This window comes from Poeciliopsis prolifica, unplaced genomic scaffold (assembly GCF_027474105.1).
Source record: "Poeciliopsis prolifica strain line A6 unplaced genomic scaffold, Auburn_PproV2 SCAFFOLD089, whole genome shotgun sequence".
Taxonomy (NCBI): Eukaryota; Metazoa; Chordata; class Actinopteri; order Cyprinodontiformes; family Poeciliidae; genus Poeciliopsis; species Poeciliopsis prolifica.
The window spans coordinates 3,126-26,678 of record NW_026562464.1 but is presented as its reverse complement, the minus strand read 5'-3'; the positions used below and the strand labels follow the sequence as shown (position 1 = coordinate 26,678).

The 23,553-nt window shown below is 41.8% G+C and overlaps 1 protein-coding gene across 1 annotated transcript; it reads right to left on the bottom strand.

Annotated features, from left to right (window-relative positions):
* Window positions 1-2,941: 2,941 nt before the first annotated feature.
* LOC129353371 (carboxypeptidase A1-like) lies at window positions 2,942-12,222 on the bottom strand. The gene is given in 15 exon segments (XM_055022667.1): window positions 2,942-3,082; window positions 3,263-3,459; window positions 5,609-5,803; window positions 6,665-6,749; window positions 6,890-7,089; window positions 7,492-7,582; window positions 7,745-7,855; window positions 7,924-8,025; window positions 8,163-8,238; window positions 8,240-8,262; window positions 9,134-9,229; window positions 9,352-9,474; window positions 9,566-9,647; window positions 12,124-12,152; window positions 12,154-12,222. Coding segments are annotated over 15 exon segments (1,587 nt in total). The 5' UTR covers window positions 12,190-12,222.
* Window positions 12,223-23,553: the final 11,331 nt, after the last annotated feature.

Genomic DNA, 23,553 nt, shown 5'->3' with positions numbered 1-23,553 from the left:
GGTACCTATCTGTAGGCCTGCCTAGAGAAAGAAAATCTAGGCCTATAACCTCAAGGGGGTAAGACACTGGTATAGGATGCAGTGGGGCCTTAGGCTCCGCCCTGCTTTGCAAGCTACAGGCAGCACAGCCCAACTGAAACTGATGCACCTCCTTCTCCATATTGGGCCAATAGAAGAACTGACGGATTCTGGACAATGTCCTCTCCACTCCTGCATGGGCCGTTGCTTGATGATACTTCTCCCACACCTCTCTGCGTTTACTTGTGGGGCATACAACTTGAAAAAAAGTCTCATTAGTTTTACAGTCTGTTACTTTTCGACAAACAACACCATCCTGGAGTACGAGTTTCCCCCACTGTTTCAAAATCTTGCATGTGATGACTGACAAGTTCTTCCTGGTTTGTGCTTCGGGTGGAGTCCCCTGTCTCACATACCTTTGCACAACTTTCAGGTCCACATCCAACTCTTGAGCCATCTTCCAATCCTGTGTCTGTAGTCCACCCTCCTGAGGATTTGAAGAAGCTGCTACATTGGTGACATAGACAGCTTGGTCCTCTGATGGCAGGTCTGCAGGAAATCTGGACAAGGCGTCAGCATTCACATTTTCCTTCCCAGCCGATATTTCACAATAAAATCGAAGGAGGCTAACTGCACTACCCAGCGTTGTTCTGTTGCCCCCAGGTGGGCAGTTTGAAGATGTGCCACTGGATTGTTATCTGTAAAAACTGTAAATTTGGCTCCCGTCAGGTAGTCTTTAAACTTTTCAGTGATGGCCCACTTTAAGGCCAAAAGTTCCAGCTTGAATGAACTGTAATTTGCATCATTCCTTTCAGCAGGATGCAGACTTCGACTAGCATAGGCGATCACATGTTCTCTCCCACCTTGCACCTGGGCTAGGACAGCACCCAAGCCCTGTTTACTGGCATCAGTGTAAAGGACAAATGGTAGGGAGAAGTCAGCATAAGCAAGAACAGGGGCTTGTGTAAGTGCAGTCTTTAATCGTTCGAATGCTTCTTGACACTCATCTGTCCAAGTAATCTTTACCTCTGACCTCTTATTAGCAGGTATCCCAATCAACAGAGAGTTCAAAGGGCGGGCCATTTTGGCAAAACCAGGGACAAACCTCCTATAATACCCAGCCAGGCCCAGGAAAGCTCTTACCTGGCGAATGGTACTTGGCACAGGATAATTTTTAACAGCACTAATTTTTTCAGGGTCAGGTCTCACCCCATTCTTGTCCACAAGGTGGCCAAGAAACTTTACCTGAGACTGAAACAACTTGCATTTGTCCAATCTGAGTTTCAGACCATGCTGCCAAAGTCTCCGGAAAACAGTTTCAAGGTGTTGCAAGTGGGAGGAAAAGTCTGGTGAGTATATAATGATGTCATCCAAATAGACCAAGGCAGAATCTGTAAGTTGGCCGCTTAAACATTGTTGCATTAAACGCTGAAATGTGGCAGGAGCATTACAGAGCCCAAATGGCATGCGTTCAAACTCAAAAGGCCAAGTGGTGTGGTAAATGCAGTCTTCTCTTGGTCTTTGGGGTCCATCTCCACCTGCCAGTAGCCGCTAGCCAAGTCCAGCGTTGAAAACCATTCTGCTCTTGTTAAAGATGTCAAGGTCTCCTCGATCCTAGGAAGGGGAAAAGCATCCTTATGAGTGACAGCATTAAGCTTCCTGTAGTCTACACAAAACCGCAGGCTCCCATCTTTCTTCCTCACTAGAACGATAGGTGCAGCCCATGGACTCTTGCTCTCACAGATAATTCCTTTATTCAGCATATCTGCCAGAAGTGTCTTCATTTCTTTGTACATTAAAGGAGGCAAGGGTCGATACTCTCTTTGATAGGTGCTGCATTACCTGTGTGTATGCTATGCTGGACCAAGTCTGTTCGGCCAATATCTTCTTCATCCACAGAAAACACCTTTTTCCACCTCTGCAGGAAGGCCTGGAGCTCCCCCTTCTGCTGTGGGGTTAAATCTACAGAAGTTAGGAGTTTGTTCACCTCTTCACAGCTGTTGGGTTCTTGCATCCAACAGCTGTGTTGGGATGCAACACAGCTGTTGTTCTGTTACACCAACTTCTGTTACACCAACTTCAACCACTCCATCAGATCCCATAGTTTAAACTAAGGTCGCCGGTGCCCTGGATTTCAGTCTCCTCCACTTGATACAGTCGGCCTAACTTCTCGTAGCGTCCTATTTTTATTGGGTACGAGTGGGGGTTACAGACTCTGACAGGAAGCCGACCCTGATCAACCACTGACAAAGTTCTTGCCACCCCCCATTGTTCCAATCCAGGTATTGCCTCCACCAACACCAACCCCTTTCTGGACCTCATCTTCTGAGGAGCACGGCCCCAAATAATTATTTCACTATTAGGGGGTACCTGTATTCCTTGGCGGCATGCAGGTCGAACGTACCCTAGGGAACCCCCTTCCATCTTAGTAGCAGAAATCCTCTGGCAGATAGTAAATGCTTCTTCCCAGACCTGGTGGGACTTCCACTTCTGAGGGAGAAAGCTGACGTTCCACCTTTAAAAACAGTGTCCCAACAAGCACCAATCACATTCATCCCCACAATAAGTGGGTGAGTGGAACAGTCATCTTTTACAATCACAACACCTTTTTCGGGTATTTTAAACCCTTCAACCTCAAAGTCCATGATAGCATACCCCGAGTATGGATGGTGGTGAGGCCATTTGCAGCTTTTAATGTGAACACCAAGGATCTGTCACTTTTCATTTGTGGGAAATGACAATCCATTACTTGCTGTTGCACCAGTGTGACTTGAGAACCAGTATCTAGCAAAGCTGTCATTCTCACTCCACCCATAGATAACTCTATGGTAGGACATTTACCAATGAAGGGTGCTGTGGGCCCTTGGTCATTTGTTATACAACCAGTCCCACTGCTTGGGCCTCAGCAGTAGGGTTACCTAGTTTAAAGCTGGCTGTTCCCCATCAGGTGCTCGGCACTCCCTGGCAAAATGCCCCGCCCGCTTACACTGCCTGCAGATAGGTTGTCCATCCCTGGTCCAGCCACGGGAATACCCAGGCCGTCTTTGTGGTGGTCTTGACACCCCTGAAGCAGCAACAGCTCCCTGACTTTGTTGTAAAAAAGGTCTGATCTCATTAATTACTTCTTTTGCCAAATCTTTCATTTGTTCTTTAACATCCTGCATTATTTCTTTTTTGAAATCTTCTTTCCAGTTGGAGTCAGACAATCGGTTCTGTGTTGACTCACCTACTGCAAAACACATACTCTGTAGTCTTTGTGAGCCATTATGTTCCTCTTCGAGCTGTAATGCCTCTCGGTGAACAGCGACAAAGTCCTCTCTAGGATTGTGTCGCACATAGGCTCGGAGTGTGTGAGACAGGGGACCTTCACGCAGGCCAAGTAGCATCTGGTCCAATAAATTTGGATCCGTAGGTGCATCATCAGAGCTGCGCTGCCGCAACCTGCGGCACAGTTCTCTCAACCTTAAAGTAAAAGACTTTACAGATTCATCAGGTTTCTGAATGCAACCATAAAATTGTGACCTTAACACAGCAACTGGAGTATTATCACCATACAATGTGTCCAAATGATTTAAAATCTTGCGGACCTGGTCTCGCTCAGCCTCATCTAAAACATTAACCTGTTGCTTCGCTTCCCCAGCAAGAGCCCCTATTAAAATGTCCACTTTCCTTGCCTCTGTAATTCTTGAGCATTTAAAAGTCCATGCACTTGTTCTTTCCAGTCCACATATTTAAGTTCACTTTCAATCCCTTTGTACTTGGGCACCCAAGGTGCACCAGGGAAGGGAGGCCGTGAAAAGATGCTGCACCGCAATGCACTGAAACTTTGTATCACGCCTTTAAAGGACGAACCCCAGCTGGTAGCTAGCAAGGAGAGTGTGGCAGAGACTTGTATTAGTCCCCCGTTTTATGGTGTCATGTTTACCCCCTCAGCTCCTTTTCAGGAAGAGGTTTTAGGACCTCGGCGCTCTGCCAGAGCAAAACCTAGGACGACCACCTGCTCGCTACAGAGCAGAAGATGAGTGACAGGGACTGTCATTGTAAAGTGTGGGGGGATGTTGAACAGGGGAAAATGATTGTTTTCTTTTATGGTTTATTATTGCTTTTTTTGTTTGCTTTGCATGTATATTGTTTTGGGTTGCTTTTCTTTTCCTTTTCCCCTTTTGACAATCCAAACACCCTGGACTGAAGGTGGTTGTCTCGGGAGGCGGGGCGCACTAATTGGCCACCCAGACAGGTGTCAGCAGAGGCTGATTAGAGCCAAAATAAAGGGAGCTTGGCTGGGAAGAAGAGAGAGAACTGGTTCTGCAGCCACGGGAACTGACACGCTGTGGGGAGCAGACGGAGCCCGCTCATCCGGCACAAGCCATCGGGAGTTGGACAGACGGCCCAGTACAGAGAATCAGGGCAGAGGGTAACCTCTGCCCGCGCCTGTAAGTAAAGTTTCTTTCTGGTCGAACTGATCCTGCAGAGAGCTGGCAAAAAGCACGTCTTCCGACGGAGTTCTGGTGCGGGGATGCTGGCGCTTTCCTGTTCTTTCCTTCTAGTTGGACCGAAACGTAAGGGGGTGTGGCACGCCGAGGAGTGGAGCGGTGGTGGAGCGCTGTGCGGCCGGCTGTAGTGCGCGCTACACATAGATCACCGCCCACGAACAAGAAAATAAGCGGAGCCCAACCTGTGGCCTTCAACGGGTGACCTTTTTTTTATGGAACATTGGATTTTATAAAGAACAGTTTTTATTGTGCCACTACTTGTGACTCTTTTGATTAAAATACCTTGCACCTGACTGCTCCGTCGGAAGACGTGCTTTTTGCCAGCTTTCTGCAGGATCAGTTCGACCAGAAAGAAACTTTACTTACAGGCGCGGGCAGAGGTTACCCTCTGCCCTGATTCTCTGTACTGGGCCGTCTGTCCAAACTCCCGATGGCTTGTGCCGGATGAGCGGGCTCCGTCTGCTCCCCACAGTGTGTCAGTTCCCGTGGCTGCAGAACCAGTTCTCTCTCTTCTTCCCAGCCAAGCTCCCTTTATTTTGGCTCTAATCAGCCTCTGCTGACACCTGTCTGGGTGGCCAATTAGTGCGCCCGCCTCCCGAGACAACCACCTTCAGTCCAGGGTGTTTGGATTGTCAAAAGGGAAAAGGAAAAAGAAAAGCAACAACCCAAAACAATATACATGCAAAGCAAACAAAAAAAGCAATAATAAACCATAAAAGAAAACAATCATTTTCCCCTGTTCAACACTATAATCAGTATTTTGAGGTCAAATTTGTATTATGACGGCATTAGAAGTACACTTATAAATGTTCTCTTTTTTATCTGAAGATAAACAGATGGATGAATTGCTCAAGATCTTTATGCGCCATCACTCTTTCAATATTGGAAATGTTCTTGAGGTGATAGAAAACCAACTTTTTTATTATGACACATGTAAATCCATGTCTATATATTTTTAACTAATCCAGATATAAAATGCAGAATCACTTTCACAGTACTTGTTCCATACATAAAACAACAATAATCCTGTTTGCATTTTTATTTTCTTTGTTTTATGTTTACAAATAGAACTACATCAAAGGCCTCAAGGCTTTCACTCTGTTCTTTTAGTAAGGGTTTGAAGGTGTGATCCATAATGACCTTCAGAGCGAGCCACGTCTCATTGGCAGTGGGAACAATTTGATTGGCAGGAAGGATGAAGCCATAGTGGCCGGTGTCCCTCAGTTCAAAGGTGTAGGAGTACTTGATTCCCTGGTTGTAGGTCCAGTCGATGGAGCCTCCACTAGATTGATCTGCAGTGAAAACAAAGGTACTTTACACAATTGTTGTCTGATTTCCTCTGAATACCCAAATTAAGTTATGTTGCTGAAAACTAGCTTAACAAGAAGAGGTTATATTATTTATTTTGATACACCAAAACACTACAGGTACTTTTATGCTGTAAGTGAGTCTGAATTGTTGTGTACATCTGTTTGTAAAATTACAGTGAAAATTTTTTTTACTGCACTGTTTTGGTTTTGTTAGCCAGTCATAGAGGAACAAATGTGGGTGTTTGTTTTTCAAAGTCAACATGTTATCCAGATATTTGTAAAAACTAGAATCTCAAATTAAATACTTAATTCACAAGCTGAATCTTTTGATTAAGTATTTCAAATTCTATTTTGTCTTCAAATATTTAGTTAGGAGGCTAAGTATTTAGTTTGTAAAATAAGTATTTAATTTCCAATTGAATGTTTAAGTCTGAGCTAAATATTTATTTTGTAAACTAAATATTTAATTTCCAAGCCAAACTTTTTTTTACAAACTAAATACTTAGCTTTGTAACTAAGTATTTAGATCGCTAGCCAAATATTTACGCAGACTTAAAAATTTAGTCTAGAATTAGACATCTACAGCTAAATTAAGTATTTAGCTGTAAACTAAATATTTAATTTAAAAGCTAAATTTTCGTACTAACAATTTAGCTTCTGAGTTAAATATTTAGTGAAAATATGACTTTGAAAAATGAACTCCTGCTTTGTTTCCCCAAACTTAGAAAGTGCTGTTAATTTTTTAAGATGTAACTTTACAAACAGCACACCATGCTGAAGAGGAAATAATCTCTTGCAAATGCACAATGAAGTTTACTGAGCCTAAATGCTTTGGGGACTCACAGATAGTGGTGATGATGCTGCCATATCTGTAGCTGGTGCCATACAAGGACGCCAGAGCAGTGACGGCCTTTTGAGCAACTTGGTCCTGCAGAATGAAACTGACCATAGTTACCAAACAAAAGAGCTTCAAAGGTATATAAATTTTACCTTCTAAATTTTCTTGTTTCTTGTTTGATTAAGAATAACAGAGTTCTGTGCAAAGGACTGGAGCAGAAATATTTCTACCAGCTCAGCTTGGTCTTTGGCAGGTTTCCTGGTGTATCCGTAGGGGAACAAAAGCATCTGTGAGTAGGAATGGATGGAGATGAAGGCCTTGATATTGCCGTGTGACCTCACAAAGTTTACAATGGACTTGACTTCAGCCTCAGAATGAGCCCTGGTTCCACGATAGATCTCTGAGCATGGATTGTTGCTAGAACCGTGTCCTAAATGTTTTAAGCATCAGAGTACAAAAAAAGGAAAGACAAAGAGTTTGAGATAATTATTTTACGTGGATTAAATTGGATTAAGTAAATGAATGCATCCTGGAATTTACAAGGTCGAAAGGAATGTCACACCAATTTATTGATAAGACACTACACAACATTAAAGTTGATCAAAGTGTTGCACAGATTTAGAGTTAGAAGAATAACTCATAAAATAAATAAGAATTAAAATGAAAGTTCATTTGATTTACTGACCACCATTTTCCATGTCTTATGCTGAATTTTATAGTTTAGGTTTGAAACCTAAACTATAACCATAGTTATATTGTTATAGAGCAATTAACTTTTTAGTTTTGCTCATCGTCGATTGTTTAAATTTTCCTTATGGACAGAAAGTTCTACCTCCAAACCCAGCATTCCAGTTCCGGTTTAGGTCCACACCGACACACCTGGAGCCCCGATTCTGCTTCCTGTTCTTACGCCACATTCGGTTCTGGAAACAAATCAAATGTTTTTTTTTTTTCTTTTTAGTTGTTCTCGTATGTGCACCTGATCTCACATGTTAGTGAAATGATAAAGTTCCTAAAAAGAAGCATATTTTCAGTTTTAAGAATAACAGTGTCCTATGGTTTATGTTTAACTGTGCCCATCTCACGTTGGTGTGGGTGAAGTGGTATCCATCAGGGTTGACCACCATCTCTAAGAAAATATCCATTCTGTTAAGAATTTCAGTGAGAGCAGAGTCTGTTCCATATTCTGTCACAATCTGCAAACAAAAAGCAACAAATAAATATTACAGCATTTACAGGTGTAAAATGTAAAGTATCAAACTACCTTTTTGGCGAACACAATTCCACTGGCCTGAGTGACCCATTCTCTGGCATGGATTCCAGTGTCGATCCAGATAGCAGGACGGTTGCTTCCACCAGTGCTGAACTGTAGAGACAAGAAAGAGAAAGAACTTAGGCACAACAAAGTGCAAATGATAAATGGGTTGGTTGTGTGATTTCCTTTTCCATTTGAAGTCATGGTTTGGTTTAGAAAGAGACTAGATTTTCAGAAACGTCTTCTACCTTGAGAACATTAAGCAGACGACCCTCATAGCTCTGACCGATCACTGTCTTGCTGACCAACTTTGGATTCTCAGCCTAGCATGTCCTGGAAACTGTAGATCTGAAAGGAAGTCAAAAAGATTCATCCTGACTGTGAAGTTGAATTTTGGAATCTTTGGTGCCATTTTTATTATGCGACATAAAACTAGGGATGTATAATTATATCGATTCTACAATATTTATATATATTTATAAAAACACATTTCCCCCTCGGAAAGTAGCGATTTTTCATTCGTGGGTATCAATGCATTAAATCATGGGGGTCCAGAGGCATCATATCTTTTAACATGTCTGATTTGTGATGCTGCAGCAGCAAGACTCCGCCTCCCCCAGTCTCACTTTCAACTTTTGCTTGAAGTGCACATTATAAACTACACATTAGGTTTTAAATTGTGTTAATAGGGCAAGTAAAACTGGAGCTATGCCAAAATAAGTAAACCATATTTTTTCAAATGTAAGAGAAATGTTAAAAACTGGCTTTTCTGGGAATGTGAAAGGTAATGAGCTTCCGAATGTAAAAAATTAAACTCATTATGGTAACACTTTATTTGACGGGTTGTGAAGAAGACTGGCATAACACCATCATAAACATGTCATAACACTTGTAATAAACACGAACAAGTCTTCATGAATATTAATGACTGTTGTTATAAAGTATCATTCGGTAAATCATGACACTTTTAATACAAAGTTGACATTATTCAAAATGTATTTGTAATTTGGCATTAACCAAAAATTATGATCTGATATAAATTTGTTATAAAAATATTACTAATTCTACTTTAGCTTTAATAACATAAAGCTACATATTTTTTAAAGTTTAATCAGTAATACTTTTATAACAAACTTATGTCAGATCATGACGTCTTGGTTAATGTCAAGTTGTCATATAACGAAGACATTTTTGTCTAGGTGTTTTAACTTAAACTAACCTCACTGAGGGTGTGGTAGTTGGCGTAGTCAAAGTTGTCAGTGTTTCCAGCCAGAGCAGCGGACTTCATTTGGCTCTGCTCCTCATCCAGCAAAGCCTGCAACATTGTCTGATTAAGTGATGCCTCAGAAACAAAGAGTGTGATGGAACACCAATGCGGTTTCACAAACCTCACCCTATAGAAGGCTACACTATATATTGTTGAGTTTTGTAACACACCTGTAGGTCTTTAATCATGGTGAAGTACTTGATGCTGTGATTCTCCAGGTAACTCTTGACAACCTGCAGGCTGTGAGAGGGAACTCTGATGTCCACAGGGGTCACCCGTCTCCAGAAGTCCAGCTGTAAAAACACACGGATGTTTCACATGCTGCATAAGTCTGTGTTGTTTTAACTTCCACTGTCAAATGAATAGTTTAAATTGCAAAATAACCTCCAAATCCAATATGTCTTCCAAAACTCTGACAAGGGCCAATTGGACATCATCTTTCGGCACAATCCGGAAAACCTGATGCCTACAAAAGAAACACAATGATATTATTCCAGTAAGTTACTTATCGAGGTGGTAGCACATGAAAAAGTAAGTTGTGTGGCTCTGCTTTTGCAGATGTTAGATACTGAAAAAAACATTTATCTGTGCCAAGCTGCTCTGACATTGGGCTTTTATGGCCTTTTATGGCAATAAAAGCCCAATATGAAGGTAGTGAAATAAACATAACCCTACTACCTGAAAAACTGTGTGCCACTCTTAGAGAGTAATATTACTTATGAAATGAACATTTTAATCTTTGTTTCTTTGTGAATTGCAAGCACCCAAGATCACAACTGAAAATTTTGCTTTGGGAAAACATTTTTACTTTTCCTCCATAAATTATGGTGCAGGCTTTATTAAAGCTACCTTTGAAAACTGAGATACAATTTTCTCAATGATTAACTGATGTTTTTTTTAATATGAAGGACAAATGCATGATGAACTGCCTGGAGTTATCCAAATGACTGAGCAAGGATGCAAGAAATACAGAAGCTGTGTTTCCATCAACCATATTATATTAATTACTCAATTTGACATTTTGAAATTAAGTTTGCTTCATTAAAACACCAATTTTTAAAAGGTTTTTGCAGGTAGGATGAGGTAATCGCTTGACTTAAAAGTATTCATGCATGATTATAATTGTGTTTTTGTTGGGAATCAGGGTTTTGGGTTTTCTTTGGCTTTTCTGCTTCTTACCACTTATTCACCAGATGGCATCATAGGGGTGCTTTTCCCTGGAGGAATGTGCCATGGTTTAGTGCACCAGTGTTTAATCATCTCATCAGTCCTGGAGCTTAAGAGGAGCCGACTACCAGTACTTTGTCATCTGAGTGTTAGTCTACATGGTACTCTTGAGCCCCCAAAGCGAGCTTCCTCTGTGTATTCACTGAGAGATTCTCTAAGTAATTATTCTTGTTGTTTTCCCCTCTTCATGTATTTTTTGTGACGCCGAGTTTCCTCCTCGAGAAGACCCCATTCTGTATTTCCTTTCCTTGTGACACCATGGATCAAACCCACTGCTTGCCCGAGTCCCATCCTCATCTTTCCGGATTATTCACCTGACTGTCAGACCGCTCCTCATTTCGTCTTCTATGTCTGAGCTTACCTGTCCACCCTCCACCACAGCCTCCACAAACAAACCCCGCTTCTGGAACCTGGATCTTCATCAGACTCACATAGTGAACCTATACCCCGAACCCACAGTCTCCCCTCCCAGACCGAGATCATAATTTTCTCAAGTAGTTTCAGTTCATTTAGTCTTACATCTCCCATTTCCGATTACCCCTGATCTTGCCATCTCTTCTGCTACTCCTTAGTGTGCCGACCTCACCGTGAGCCCTCCCCTGGAATCCTTTGTTCTCTACTCACTTAATCTGTGTTTTTTCAATAAAAATCTTTTACTGATATCTCCTGTGGGCATGTGGGCAAGAAACTTAGAAACATAGCAATCGCAAAAGAGTTTGTTTTCTTCACATTAGCGGAATATTGACAAAGTACAGTACACAAATAGAATGGAAATGCAGCTCGAGGGTAAGAGGTGAAAAAATAGCACCACCGTTTTGTCATTCTGCCTTTTTTGTCTTGGACCACAGACTGGGTTATTTCCAGCTATAATATGGATACATGATGTACACCTGCAAGTAATTATTCTCTTGCAAATCAGTTGGTTACTATTTACACTTTTAAATGGTAACCAACTGATGTGGTTACTGTCAGGGGTAAATATGTCCACCAAACATGTCCTCCGTTTCTGTATGAAAATCATTCTGTTTTAGACTCATCTATCCCACGGACATTATTCCAGACCCAGTCTTTTTCTACAGCTTCTGTGATTATTTTCTGGCTTCATGTTTTTCCTACAAAGCAAGTTGTCTGTCTCTGACTGTGCAAACATGGACTTTAATATAACCAGCAGTAAGAGTTGGCTGTAGGCCCCCATGATGAGTTTTGGAGTAGCCTACATTTCTTCAGGAGCAGACCAAGCTAATTATCAAACCTCCTTCAGAATGCTGAGTCATGAGGTTCTAATAATGTGCTTCCAACTAGATATGTCTATGCATATTTTTTGGCAATTTTAAGTGGAAATAACAGTGTGGTAGCCCAATCAACCCAGAACACACTGATTTAAAAATGTCTCAATTATATTTCACTTAAAAATTTAAAATGCATTTTCTTTTGAATTACTTGAAATTATTAGTTAAACTTCTGTTTTGGTGCAAACAGAATTAAAATAAAACACCACTGATGTTTGCTTAATAATGTATATTTCTGATCTTGAAGCAATATTACTTATTACTTGAATGTTTTCAACATTGTGCACATTCATAATTATTACAAAGCAGACTTTGCTCTGTGTGCCTTCTTTCTTGCACACTGGTAAAAAAATTAAGCAAAAATAAAAGTATTTTGCCTAACTCAGTGTAGTCAATGGTCAGAAGAAGGTTTTCTGGCTCACTTACCCATGGAAGTCTCCCTTGCTGAGAACAGCAAACAAGCAGAGCAGCAAACACAACGAGTTTCTTCATCTTGATGAAATAAGTCAAACACACTCTTGGACCAAACAGCTTTGTAAAGGCAGCGGTGGGGCAGGACTAGGGTAGCAGGTGTTGCACCATGCTGTTTAAAATTTAGGCTTTTAGAAACATATGTTGCGTCCAGTTTACCAAGAAAGAGGAAGCTAGTTCAAAGTTTGTTTTGTCACACAGCAGTATAACATACTTCCTCATTGGTGCATCTGTACCTTCTATAAGAAATGTGGTTTGAATGTTGTGTTTCATTTTATATGTTGTAAAATATGCAAGCTTGGGAGTTTTATGAAGGTGCTGAATTGTAAAGAAAGAAATAATAGCTATTAATTGTGTGAAAAGTGTTCAATTTATGAGTTATTGTCTTACTTGTTTTGTTGGGTCTTAATAGAGGTTTGTGTGCTTAGAATCCTCCCATATATCTGATATGAAATCCACCCATATGTCAAAAAAACTATGTAGACACCCTTCTGTCAAAATTTAACGGAGGAGTGATTGATGAGTGATTAATGACCCCAATGACTTCCCCCGCCCCCCTTCCAGTGTCCAGTTACCCCCCCCCCCCAAAATAAACATTCCTTAGAAATCTGCTAATCTGCTCACTGCAGCCTATTGTTTTTGGTGAAGCCAATATGTTAGATAATCAAGAGTATTACATACTATATATATATATATATATATATATATATATATATATATATATATATATATAGTATGTACTGTACCCTGAGGAGTTTCAATAGATTCGAATGTTGTAGTTACCTCTGGTTTTGCTCACAAAGCCATTCGTGCTTGTGCGTGACAATGTATGCCTCTGGACAATTCATTCCCAGACTGAACAAAGATCCGGTAGGTACAATTTAAATGGGGGCATAGGATTCATCCTCGTGACCTCTGGTAATCATACTCATCGAATATCAGCTATCAGCTCTCAGGATCTGCTGTAAAACAGACTTTTTTATGAGGATGTGAATTCCCTTAATTTAAATATATCCATTAGAAGGTGGGTTCTCCCCTTGTATGGCTGTTTAATGTTAATTTTATTACCCTGCTTGAGACCTGTTAAAATCCAAAATATGGAGAGAACAAAGGTCATTCTCCACTAGAGTCGTCCCGTTCCAGTCTCCTCCTTTTTATTCCAGACCAGAATTTATGACCTGTCTCAGTGATTCAACAAGAAACTGATTTCTATTTTAAACAAACTGGCACAAAAATCCAATACCAAATAATAACTATGAGTTTTGCTCTAAAAACTTCAGGGTTGTCTACTTTTAAAAAAGCTCTTTTAGAATACCTGAAATATTTTAGAAGTAAAATAGTTTCCTAATTCTATTGTATTTCAGTAATATAAAATGCATGCAAATAGTATGATTAGAGACTAACTAGTTCAGAACATGCTGTTAATGCTTAAAGGAACTATCTTAATACATTTCATTATACTTGTAGAAGACTTTTCTTAAAGTTTTAGTGTTTTACTGAAGTCTTGAACAAACACTAAAGAATTGGACTCCTGAAAAGAGACAAGACACTCTGTGTCTGGATACTCCCCCGTCTGAAGGGGAGTATCCAGACACAGTAATTTATGTAATTTATCCAGACTTAGTAATATATGTGAGTTCAGAGAGTCAACTGTTTTTTTAGTTTGGATCTTTATCTAAATTTACCTAACTTAGAATCTACTCTAAATGTTCATGCTACATTTAATATTTCATATGCGCAAAGGTTGACTATCTCTAAAGTTATGCTAACCAAACTTATATTCTCCACAATGGTAGGATCGGAGCTGGGAGCCGGTTCTCCATGGGTTAGGGGGTTAGAATTGGGGTTTGGGTTCAAGGTCAAGGGTCAGGGATACAAGAGTTTGAACCCCTTTCTCTTTTCTTCTCCCCCTCACCCTCTGCCCTCCCCCAGGTGTACGGGCATGTCCTGCAGGGAGTCCCCACATGGAGCCCCACATGGAGCTACTTCTCATTTAGATCCCTGGGGATCCGTGTGTCCAGCGTGTGGATCCACAGCCTTTCAGCCCTTCTCCTCTGGGCTGAGGACCAGGCTGGGTTGCATTCCAGCACCAGAGCCACAACTGCATCCCACCCATGGCGTATGAAGTGCTGCACTAGGGGTACATGTGTGTTTTTTAAATTTTTTTATATATCTATGTTCAGTGAAACGGGTAAGGAGGCTGTTTCCCACCTCACCCACATAATAGATCTTACAGATTTGGCAGTTGTTAAATTTGTTTTGTACCCAGTGCAGCTGCTTGAAGAATCCACCCTTACCTTTGACCTTTGGTGTATTTAAAGGTCTTACTTCAGCATGGATGAGAAAATCCCTCAGGTTTATATTTATTTTGTAAGCCGCAATTATTCTATAATTTTGAAGCAGATGTATCAGATCAGAATTTATTAAAATTCTATTTGATGTTATACACAAAATTTTCTACTGAGGAGGAGAATGTAGTGATCATAGGTGATGAATCGGTGAATAGGTGATGAATAGGTGATGAAACCCTAACCCCACCCACCTAACCCTTACAAAAAGCAGAAAACAGAATCCTAGTTGCCTCCTCATAGTCTGTTTTCTGTGCTAATTCTGTGGAATCTGAGGAGATTGTTAAGAATTAAAAAGAGGAATAACTTGATTTAGCTCGTTAATAAATTCTTTGTCCCGAATTCCTGTGTCTGTGTAAGTGTGCAGAGAGAAAAGAGCAATCATACGTCAGATTTCAGATATCCATAACTTTATCCAAAAGTGAATACAAATACATACAGAATAACAGACCACCATTTACACCCAGATTATCATGAAGCCAACACCCAATGACAAAACAGAATATTACCTGATTCAAAAATGCATTTTTGGGAACCACTCACTCAGCACCAAGCGATTCGAACTTCTGCTGTAAAACAAATCATTTATAGAATGCGTATTCTCCTCATTTAAATATATGCATTAGGAGGTGTGTTCTTTTCCTTTGTGTGGGCTGTCTTAATGTTAATTTCACCACCTCCTGCTAAAGAGCCCCAAAAGCAGATATACGGCCTACCCTTCTCGTACCAGCCGCTGTCCAGTTTGATATATGATTGCAGCTGCAGTGTTATCTCTGCCTCAAACTGTTTCCACAAGAAGTAGTTTGTATTTTAAACAAGCTTGCACAAAATGTAATGCTAAATAATGACTATAAGTTTGGATCTAATAAGTAACTATTTAAAAACATACTTAAAGAAATATAGTTAATTCTAATATAGATAAAATTATTTATAAAAAGTTTTAAGATCCTAGTGAACTTTTGAACCATGCTCAGGAATTTGTTAATTGCCTGGCAGACAGATTCCCTGTCTAAAGAGATCCAAGGAGTCTAGGCCTGTGTTTTCTGTTTTTTTTCTGTCTGATCCTCCTTTTAAGAATTTATCTGCGTTTCAGAGATTGAGCCGTTGTTTTTAGTTTCATCTAAATTTATATGAACCTGGAGTGTACTTTAACTTTCTATGTTATATTTCATATGTGTCAAAACTATCCTGTGCAGTATTGTGCTAACTTAAAATTCTATTCAACAAGATGTAATTTGATAAGACCAGCATAAGTGTGTCTCGGATGGTAGCTGGTTTTATTTGTGTCTCTGTAGATGTGATAAAAACTTGAATATCCAATTTTGTGTTGTGTCAAACTTTTCTCCTTTATGGTGTCCAGAAAATTGACCGCTTTAAGGCTGGTCGTGGACTTTACTGTGATGGATGGGTTATGTGCATTTAGGTGCTGGAGGAATTCCTTAAGTTTTGCTTCCGGATGAGTCCAGACCCCCCCAGACGTCATCCAGGTACCTGTAGTAGTGCATAGGAGCCTTTCTGCACGTACTAAGGGCTCCAGCCTTCCACTTGGCCCTGAAAATATTTGCATAGGCCGGTGCAAATTTCTTGCCCATTTCTGTGCCCTTAATTTGTAAGAAAAATTGGCCATCAAATATAAAGACATTTCTTTTTAAATTAATCTCTAATAACTGTATGAGTTCTTGATCTGGCCACCTACAGGTGATAGTATTTATTTTTTCTTCCATACTGCTGCTTCAGCCTAACTTGATCCTACATTACAGACTGATCAAAATTATTCATGAACATTTATGTATTTAAGCTATTTAATCTTATCTTATGAACTCAATATCATCACATTAACCACATGATAACTGACATATGAACACGTCAGTAATAACATTTTTATGTTATTCAACTGCTGCTTATGCATAGCTTCATTTAAATACAAAACAGTGAGATAAACTAATAAATCAACTAAATACACTCATATTTCAACTGAAACAGAATTGTGTGAACAACATTAAACTCACAATCTTATGAACGCGCACAGTCAGTCATTCATCTACTTTCTTTAGCTGCTTTTTTTCTCTCTGCTAAGGTTAGTCCTCCTCTGAATTCTAACCCTATACCCTAAATGTCATCCAAATACTTGAAATAATGCAAAGGCTTATTGCAGGCACTCATTGCACATGTTTCCCAGTAGGCCATAAATAATGTTTTAGCTTCTTTTTTCACATTAGCCACAGCTCAGCTATATGTCATGTCTGAGAATTTGTTGGATGAAGGCGTTTTATCCCAATGCTGCCCTGAAGGCTGGAATTTGGTTTTAAAAATTTGCTCTTTTAAATCTCTTTTATTTCATTTTATTTTTCTTCAAACTCCATTTTTAAGACAGAAATCACAGCTCAACTTCAAATCTAATTACTGAATTTCTGCTAGGTGCCAGAAATGTGGTAATCTATTCTGAACTTTAGAAATGACTTTACAAATTTCTGTCAGCATTACCCAGAATACATTGCATGGTGGGCCTTCAGATTTTAGCTTCTAGATCAGCTTTTTTTTTGCTGCAACCCCTAACCCTAAACCATATACACTTGTGATCAGGATGAGCTTTTCTTTCAAACTTGGTAAATTAGGATGACTTTTGAAATATTTTTAAAAAATCAGCACCATGAGTCAGAAATGGCTGTGAATTGTTGAAGTGCTCTTTCCAAAAATCACCTGTTTGTTGCATTGGGTAAGTCTCCTCTCTTTGTTGAAGTTATTATGTAACCCTTTTCAACAACATATACTGAGCATTCTAGAGGTCTTGCGGTGTATGATGGCACTAGAATTGCTCTTTCCTCTCATTTCAGGGGTGGTGGTTTGAATCCCAGCAGGTGTCTGCAGCTGGTCCAGGTTCTTCCCTGGAAAGATGACTGGGTAGCAACACCTTGCTATCTACTGGTGTGCCGTTCACTCTGCACTGGGAAGCTAAGGTGAGTCAGTAAACTTGCAGGTTGCAAGGCTTCAATGCAAACCAGTAGAGAATCAACGGAGAACTCTTCTGCTTCCTGGGCATGCTGGTTCCACCTTGCGGTGTTAACGGACAGTGTGTTTTTGAAACCAGGGGCGCGGTACGTATCAGCCTTCCCAGGTTCCGCCTATAGGAACAGCACGTGGGAAAGGTGACTCCAGGACTCGGGAGTCTTAAATGCAGTCCAGTCTTCTAGAGGAATAGCCACACACACACAGCAACATGCACCCCAGCTAGTATTCTCTATTCAGTCCTACAGCTTAGAAATGCAGAAGAATTTTAATTACTGAAAATTTTCAGCTTAAAGTCATAGCTTTAACTTCCTATGACCTGAGCTCTAGCATGGCATGGATTATTATTGCAGGGTTAAGTCCCAATCAGCCCAAATAAAATTCTTTAGACATGAGAAAAATTAACATATCAGGACATTCATTTTAAATGTAAAAGATAGCAGTTACACAATTGATTAATGAAATCCAAAACTCTTTAGTGTCTGTTCAGATTAGGATTATTCTGAGCTCCAAAACGATACACAGTATAGCTGTAACTCTTTCAGCAATGTGGCCTATTCAAAGTACTGCTAACAGGTAGGCTAATGTCTATCTCCCTAAAGGGTAACATTTCTCTAAGCCAATTTCATTGCTGCTGTCCTAAACAGTTAATTTTAATCTCTGAATATATTATGACATTTAATTTTATTCACTCCAAACCTACTTAAAATGTTTTGGATGGTTTGGTTTCCCATAACTTTCCACTTATGGGATCATGCTTATAGTTATGTGTAAACAGCCTTGTAACAATTGTAATCTTCCTGTTAGAAGAGCATCTTGCAAATAAAAATGCACCCTAATTTTTGTGATGCCCTTTAACTGTGCATTGGATTGTTGAAGTTTTCCACCTTTTACATATGGGCATCTGGCCTTCAATGGACACTTTTTCTGTTGGAGTAAAATGGCAGGGTCCAATTTTTACTCTGAAAAGTCAATTATCAACCTCAGCCAACACACTTTTAGCTGCTTCCATGTAAAAAGAGCATGATGCTCTTCATGTGCCACAGAGATCTTTGCGGTGCATTTTGGTAATCTTAAATCTGTAACTGGCACGTTCAATGTTAATTTTTTGGTCACTATTTAACCCCAGTAGCTCCATCTCTTTAAAGAGTAGTTCTCTGGAAAAACCTAGTAAAAATATTTGTAGATTTTTAAATAAAATGTTACTATATAGTAGAGTCCCAATATTTAATTTAATTAAATTTAAAGTTCAGTTTTAAATTGAGAAGTCAATTTAAAGTTCAGTGACAGAAAGTAACCATTTACAAAGGCAGCAATTTATATCGTAACAGTTTTTGCAAAAAGAATTCCCAGTGCTAACTGTAAATCTTAAAGTCCTTATTTCTGCAAATTGGCAAATTATTTTAAGGAGCATTGTAAATGAATGGTTAAATTTTAAAACTAAGTAAGGTATGCACCAATCTGGAAAAAAATGACTTAATGAATGTCTTTTTTTTCCCCACCAGAAAGTATTCAGGATCAAGTGCTTCTCTTACCTTAGCCAAATTGCCTCTAGCAAATTTAGCTGTAATGTGGCAGGACATAAAATTACATGAAGAATTTTTCATTGTGGAGTACATGCCAAATGTGGATTCCTGTTCATAGGAAGTTAAGTTCAATTTCTATGCACTTCTAAATGAAATGGCTAAAAACTTAGCTAAAGGTTTTAAACACAAGTGGGTAGAGATTTATAACATTAATCTCTACAGAAATGTAAATTATGGCTTGTATATTATATGTGGAATGTATAAATTGATTTAGAAATTTTTTTCTAAATCAATTTATACATTCAACTTAATCAATTTTAAGGAATAGGTGGGCCTGGGAAAACCTTTCTTTAGGGTTTGGACTTTAGGGTTTGGACTTTAGGGTTTGGACTTTAGGGTTTGGACTTTAGGGTTTGGACTTTAGGGTTTGGACTTTAGGGTTTGGACTTTAGGGTTTGGACTTTAGGGTTTGGACTTTAGGGTTTGGACTTTAGGGTTTGGACTTTAGGGTTTGGACTTTAGGGTTTGGACTTTAGGGTTTGGACTTTAGGGTTTGGACTTTAGGGTTTGGACTTTAGGGTTTGGACTTTAGGGTTTGGACTTTAGGGTTTGGACTTTAGGGTTTGGACTTTAGGGTTTGGACTTTAGGGTTTGGACTTTAGGGTTTGGACTTTAGGGTTTGGACTTTAGGGTTTGGACTTTAGGGTTTGGACTTTAGGGTTTGGACTTTAGGGTTTGGACTTTAGGGTTTGGACTTTAGGGTTTGGACTTTAGGGTTTGGACTTTAGGGTTTGGACTTTAGGGTTTGGACTTTAGGGTTTGGACTTTAGGGTTTGGACTTTAGGGTTTGGACTTTAGGGTTTGGACTTTAGGGTTGGACTTAGGGTTTGGACTTTAGGGTTTGGACTTTAGGGTTTGGACTTTAGGGTTTGGACTTTAGGGTTTGGACTTTAGGGTTTGGACTTTAGGGTTTGGACTTTAGGGTTTGGACTTTAGGGTTTGGACTTTAGGGTTTGGACTTTAGGGTTTGGACTTTAGGGTTTGGACTTTAGGGTTTGGACTTTAGGGTTTGGACTTTAGGGTTTGGACTTTAGGGTTTGGACTTTAGGGTTTGGACTTTAGGGTTTGGACTTTAGGGTTTGGACTTTAGGGTAGGGTTAGGGTTAGGGTTAGGGTTAGGGTTGGGGTTAGGGTTGGGGTTGGGGTTAGGGTTGGGTTAGGGTTAGGGTTAGATATAGGATGATAGCCAAAAATCTCAAGTGCTCACTCAATAACTCAAAAAGTAAAAGTCCCAGGTGGACCAAACTTGGCACAGAGGATCCCCAGGAGGTCCCCCAGGTACCCTGTGAATTTGGTGGAAGTGGCTGGTTCCTAAGACATAGCTGCCATAGACACCCATTCATTTCAAAAAAGTGCTCACGCTCAATAACTCAAAAACCATAAGTGCTCAGGGGACCAAACTCGGTGTGTAGACTCCCCATGGGCCCCCCCAGGTTCCCTGTGAGTTTGGTGGCCCTAGCCCCTCCCCTTCCTATAGCTGCCATAGACCCCCATTCATTTTTCATCTCCGGCTAGGAAGGTCGGATCGAGCCGGGAGCGGGTTTCCCCGTGCTCAGGGCGAAGCCCTGAGTGCGGGGAGAGTCATGTACTTGGGGTGGGAGCAAGTTGAAAAATGGGTGAAATTGCTCTAAGTGTTTACGTTGGGGGTGTTGGGGGAACCTCACTAGAGTGCGTTTCGGGGCGCGGGGAGGCGTCTGGAGGTGGTCCTGGGTGGAGTGTTTTGGAGATATGGTGTGTTGTTGGGAGGGTGGTAGAGAGGCGTGAGAGGGCTTCCCGTGCTCAGGGCGAAGCCTGAGCGCGGGGATGTGTCATATGCGTGGATGGGGTGATGTGTGAAAATCGGTCAAAATTTGACCCCGAGACCATGGTTGGTAGGCCGAGCCTGGATTTTCAAAGTGTGATATCTCCGGCTAGGAAGGTCGGATCGAGCCGGGAGCGGGTTCCCCGTGCTCAGGGCGAAGCCCTGAGTGCGGGAGAGGTCATGTACTTGGGTGGGAGCAAGTTGAAAAATGGGTGAAATTGCTCTAAGTGTTTACGTTGGGTTGTTGGGGGAACCTCACTAGAGTGCGTTTCGGGGCTCGCTGAGGCGTCTGGAGTGGTCCTGGGTGGAGTGTTTTGGAGATATGGTGTGTTGTTGGGAGGGTGGTAGAGAGGCGTGAGAGGGGTTCCCGTGCTCAGGGCGAAGCCCTGAGCGCGGGGATGTGTCATATGCGTGGATGGGGTGATGTGTGAAAATCGGTCAAAATTTGACCCCGAGACCATGGTAGGTAGGCCGAGCGGGATTTTCAAAGTGTCATATCTCGGGCTAGGAAGTCGTAGCGACCGGGACCACGTCCCCGTGCTCAGGGCGAAGCCCTGAGTGCGGGGAGAGGTCATGTACTTGGGTGGGAGCAAGTTGAAAAATGGGTGAAATTGCTCTAAGTGTTTACGTTGGGGTTGTTGGGGGAACCTCACTAGAGTGCGTTTCGGGGCTCGCTGAGGCGTCTGGAGGTGGTCCTGGGTGGAGTGTTTTGGAGATATGGTGTGTTGTTGGGAGGGTGGTAGAGAGGGTTAGGGTTAGGGTTAGGGTTAGGGTTAGGGTTAGGGTTGGGTAAGGGTTAGGGTTAGGGTTAGGGTTAGGGTTAGGGGTTAGGGTTAGGGTTAGGGTTAGGGTTAGGGTTAGGGTTAGGGTTAGGGTTAGGGTTAGGGATATAGGGATGAAAACCAAAAAATCGAAGTGGTTCATTCAAAATAACTCAAAAGTAAAGGTCCCAGGTGGACCAAACTTGGCACAGAGGATCCCCAGGAGGTCCCCCACGGACCCTGTGAGTTTGGCTGAGGTGGCTGGTTCCTAAGACATAGCTGCCATAGACACCCATTCATTTCAAAAAACGGTTCATTCAAAATAACTCCCGAACGGAAGGGGTTCATTGGCTGAAACTCGGTGTGTAGACTCCCCATGGGCCCCCCCAGGTTCCCTGTGAGTTTGGGCCCTAGCCCCTCCCTTCCTATAGCTGCCATAGACCCCCATTCATTTTCATCTCCGGCTAGGAAGGTCGGATCGAGCCGGGAGCGGGTTCCCCGTGCTCAGGGCGAAGCCCTGAGTGCGGGGAGAGGTCATGTACTTGGGTGGGAGCAAGTTGAAAAATGGGTGAAATTGCTCTAAGTGTTTACGTTGGGGGTCGTTGGGGGAACCTCACTAGAGTGCGTTTCGGGCTCGCTGAGGCGTCTGGAGTGGTCCTGGGTGGAGTGTTTTGGAGATATGGTGTGTTGTTGGGAGGTGGTAGAGAGGCGTGAGAGGGGTTCCCGTGCTCAGGGCGAAGCCCTGAGCGCGGGGATGTGTCATATGCGTGGCTTGGGTGATGTGTGAAAATCGGTCAAAATTTGACCCCGAGACCATGGTAGGTAGGCCGAGCGTGGATTTTCAAAGTGTCATATCTCGGGCTAGGAAGGTCGTAGCGACCCGGGACCACGTCCCCCGTGCTCAGGGCGAAGCCCTGAGTGCGGGGAGAGGTCATGTACTTGGGTGGGAGCAAGTTGAAAAATGGGTGAAATTGCTCTAAGTGTTTACGTTGGGGGTTGTTGGGGGAACCTCACTAGAGTGCGTTTCGGGGCTAGGGTTAGGGTTAGGGTTAGGGTTAGGGTTAGGGTTAGGGTTAGGGTTAGGGTTAGGGTTAGGGTTAGGGTTAGGTTAGGGTTAGGGTTAGGGTTAGGGTAGGGTTAGGGTTAGGGTTAGGGTTAGGGTAAGGTTAGGGTTAGGGTTAGGGTTAGGGTTAGGGTTAGGGTTAGGGGTTAGGGTAGGGTAAGGGTAGGGTTAGGGTTAGGGTTAGGGTTAGGGTTAGGGTTAGGGTTAGGGTTAGGGTAGGGTTAGGGTTAGGGTTAGGGTTAGGGTAGGGTTAGGGTTAGGGTTAGGGTTTAGGGTTAGGGTTAGGGTTAGGGTAGGGTTAGGGTTAGGGTAGGGTTAGGGTTAGGGTAGGGTTAGGGTTAGGGTTAGGGTTAGGGTTAGGGTTAGGGTTAGGGTTAGGGGTTAGGGTTAGGGGTTAGGGTTAGGATATAGGATGATAGCCAAAAATCTCAAGTGCTCACGCTCAATAACTCAAAAAGTAAAAGTCCCAGGTGGACCAAACTTGGCACAGAGGATCCCCAGGAGGTCCCCCAGGTACCCTGTGAATTTGGTGGAAGTGGCTGGTTCCTAAGACATAGCTGCCATAGACACCCATTCATTTCAAAAAAGTGCTCACGCTCAATAACTCAAAAACCATAAGTGCTCAGGGGACCAAACTCGGTGTGTAGACTCCCCATGGGCCCCCCAGGTTCCCTGTGAGTTTGGTGGCCCTAGCCCCTCCCCTTCCTATAGCTGCCATAGACCCCCATTCATTTTTCATCTCCGGCTAGGAAGGTCGGATCGAGCCGGGAGCGGGTTCCCGTGCTCAGGGCGAAGCCTGAGTGCGGGGAGAGGTCATGTA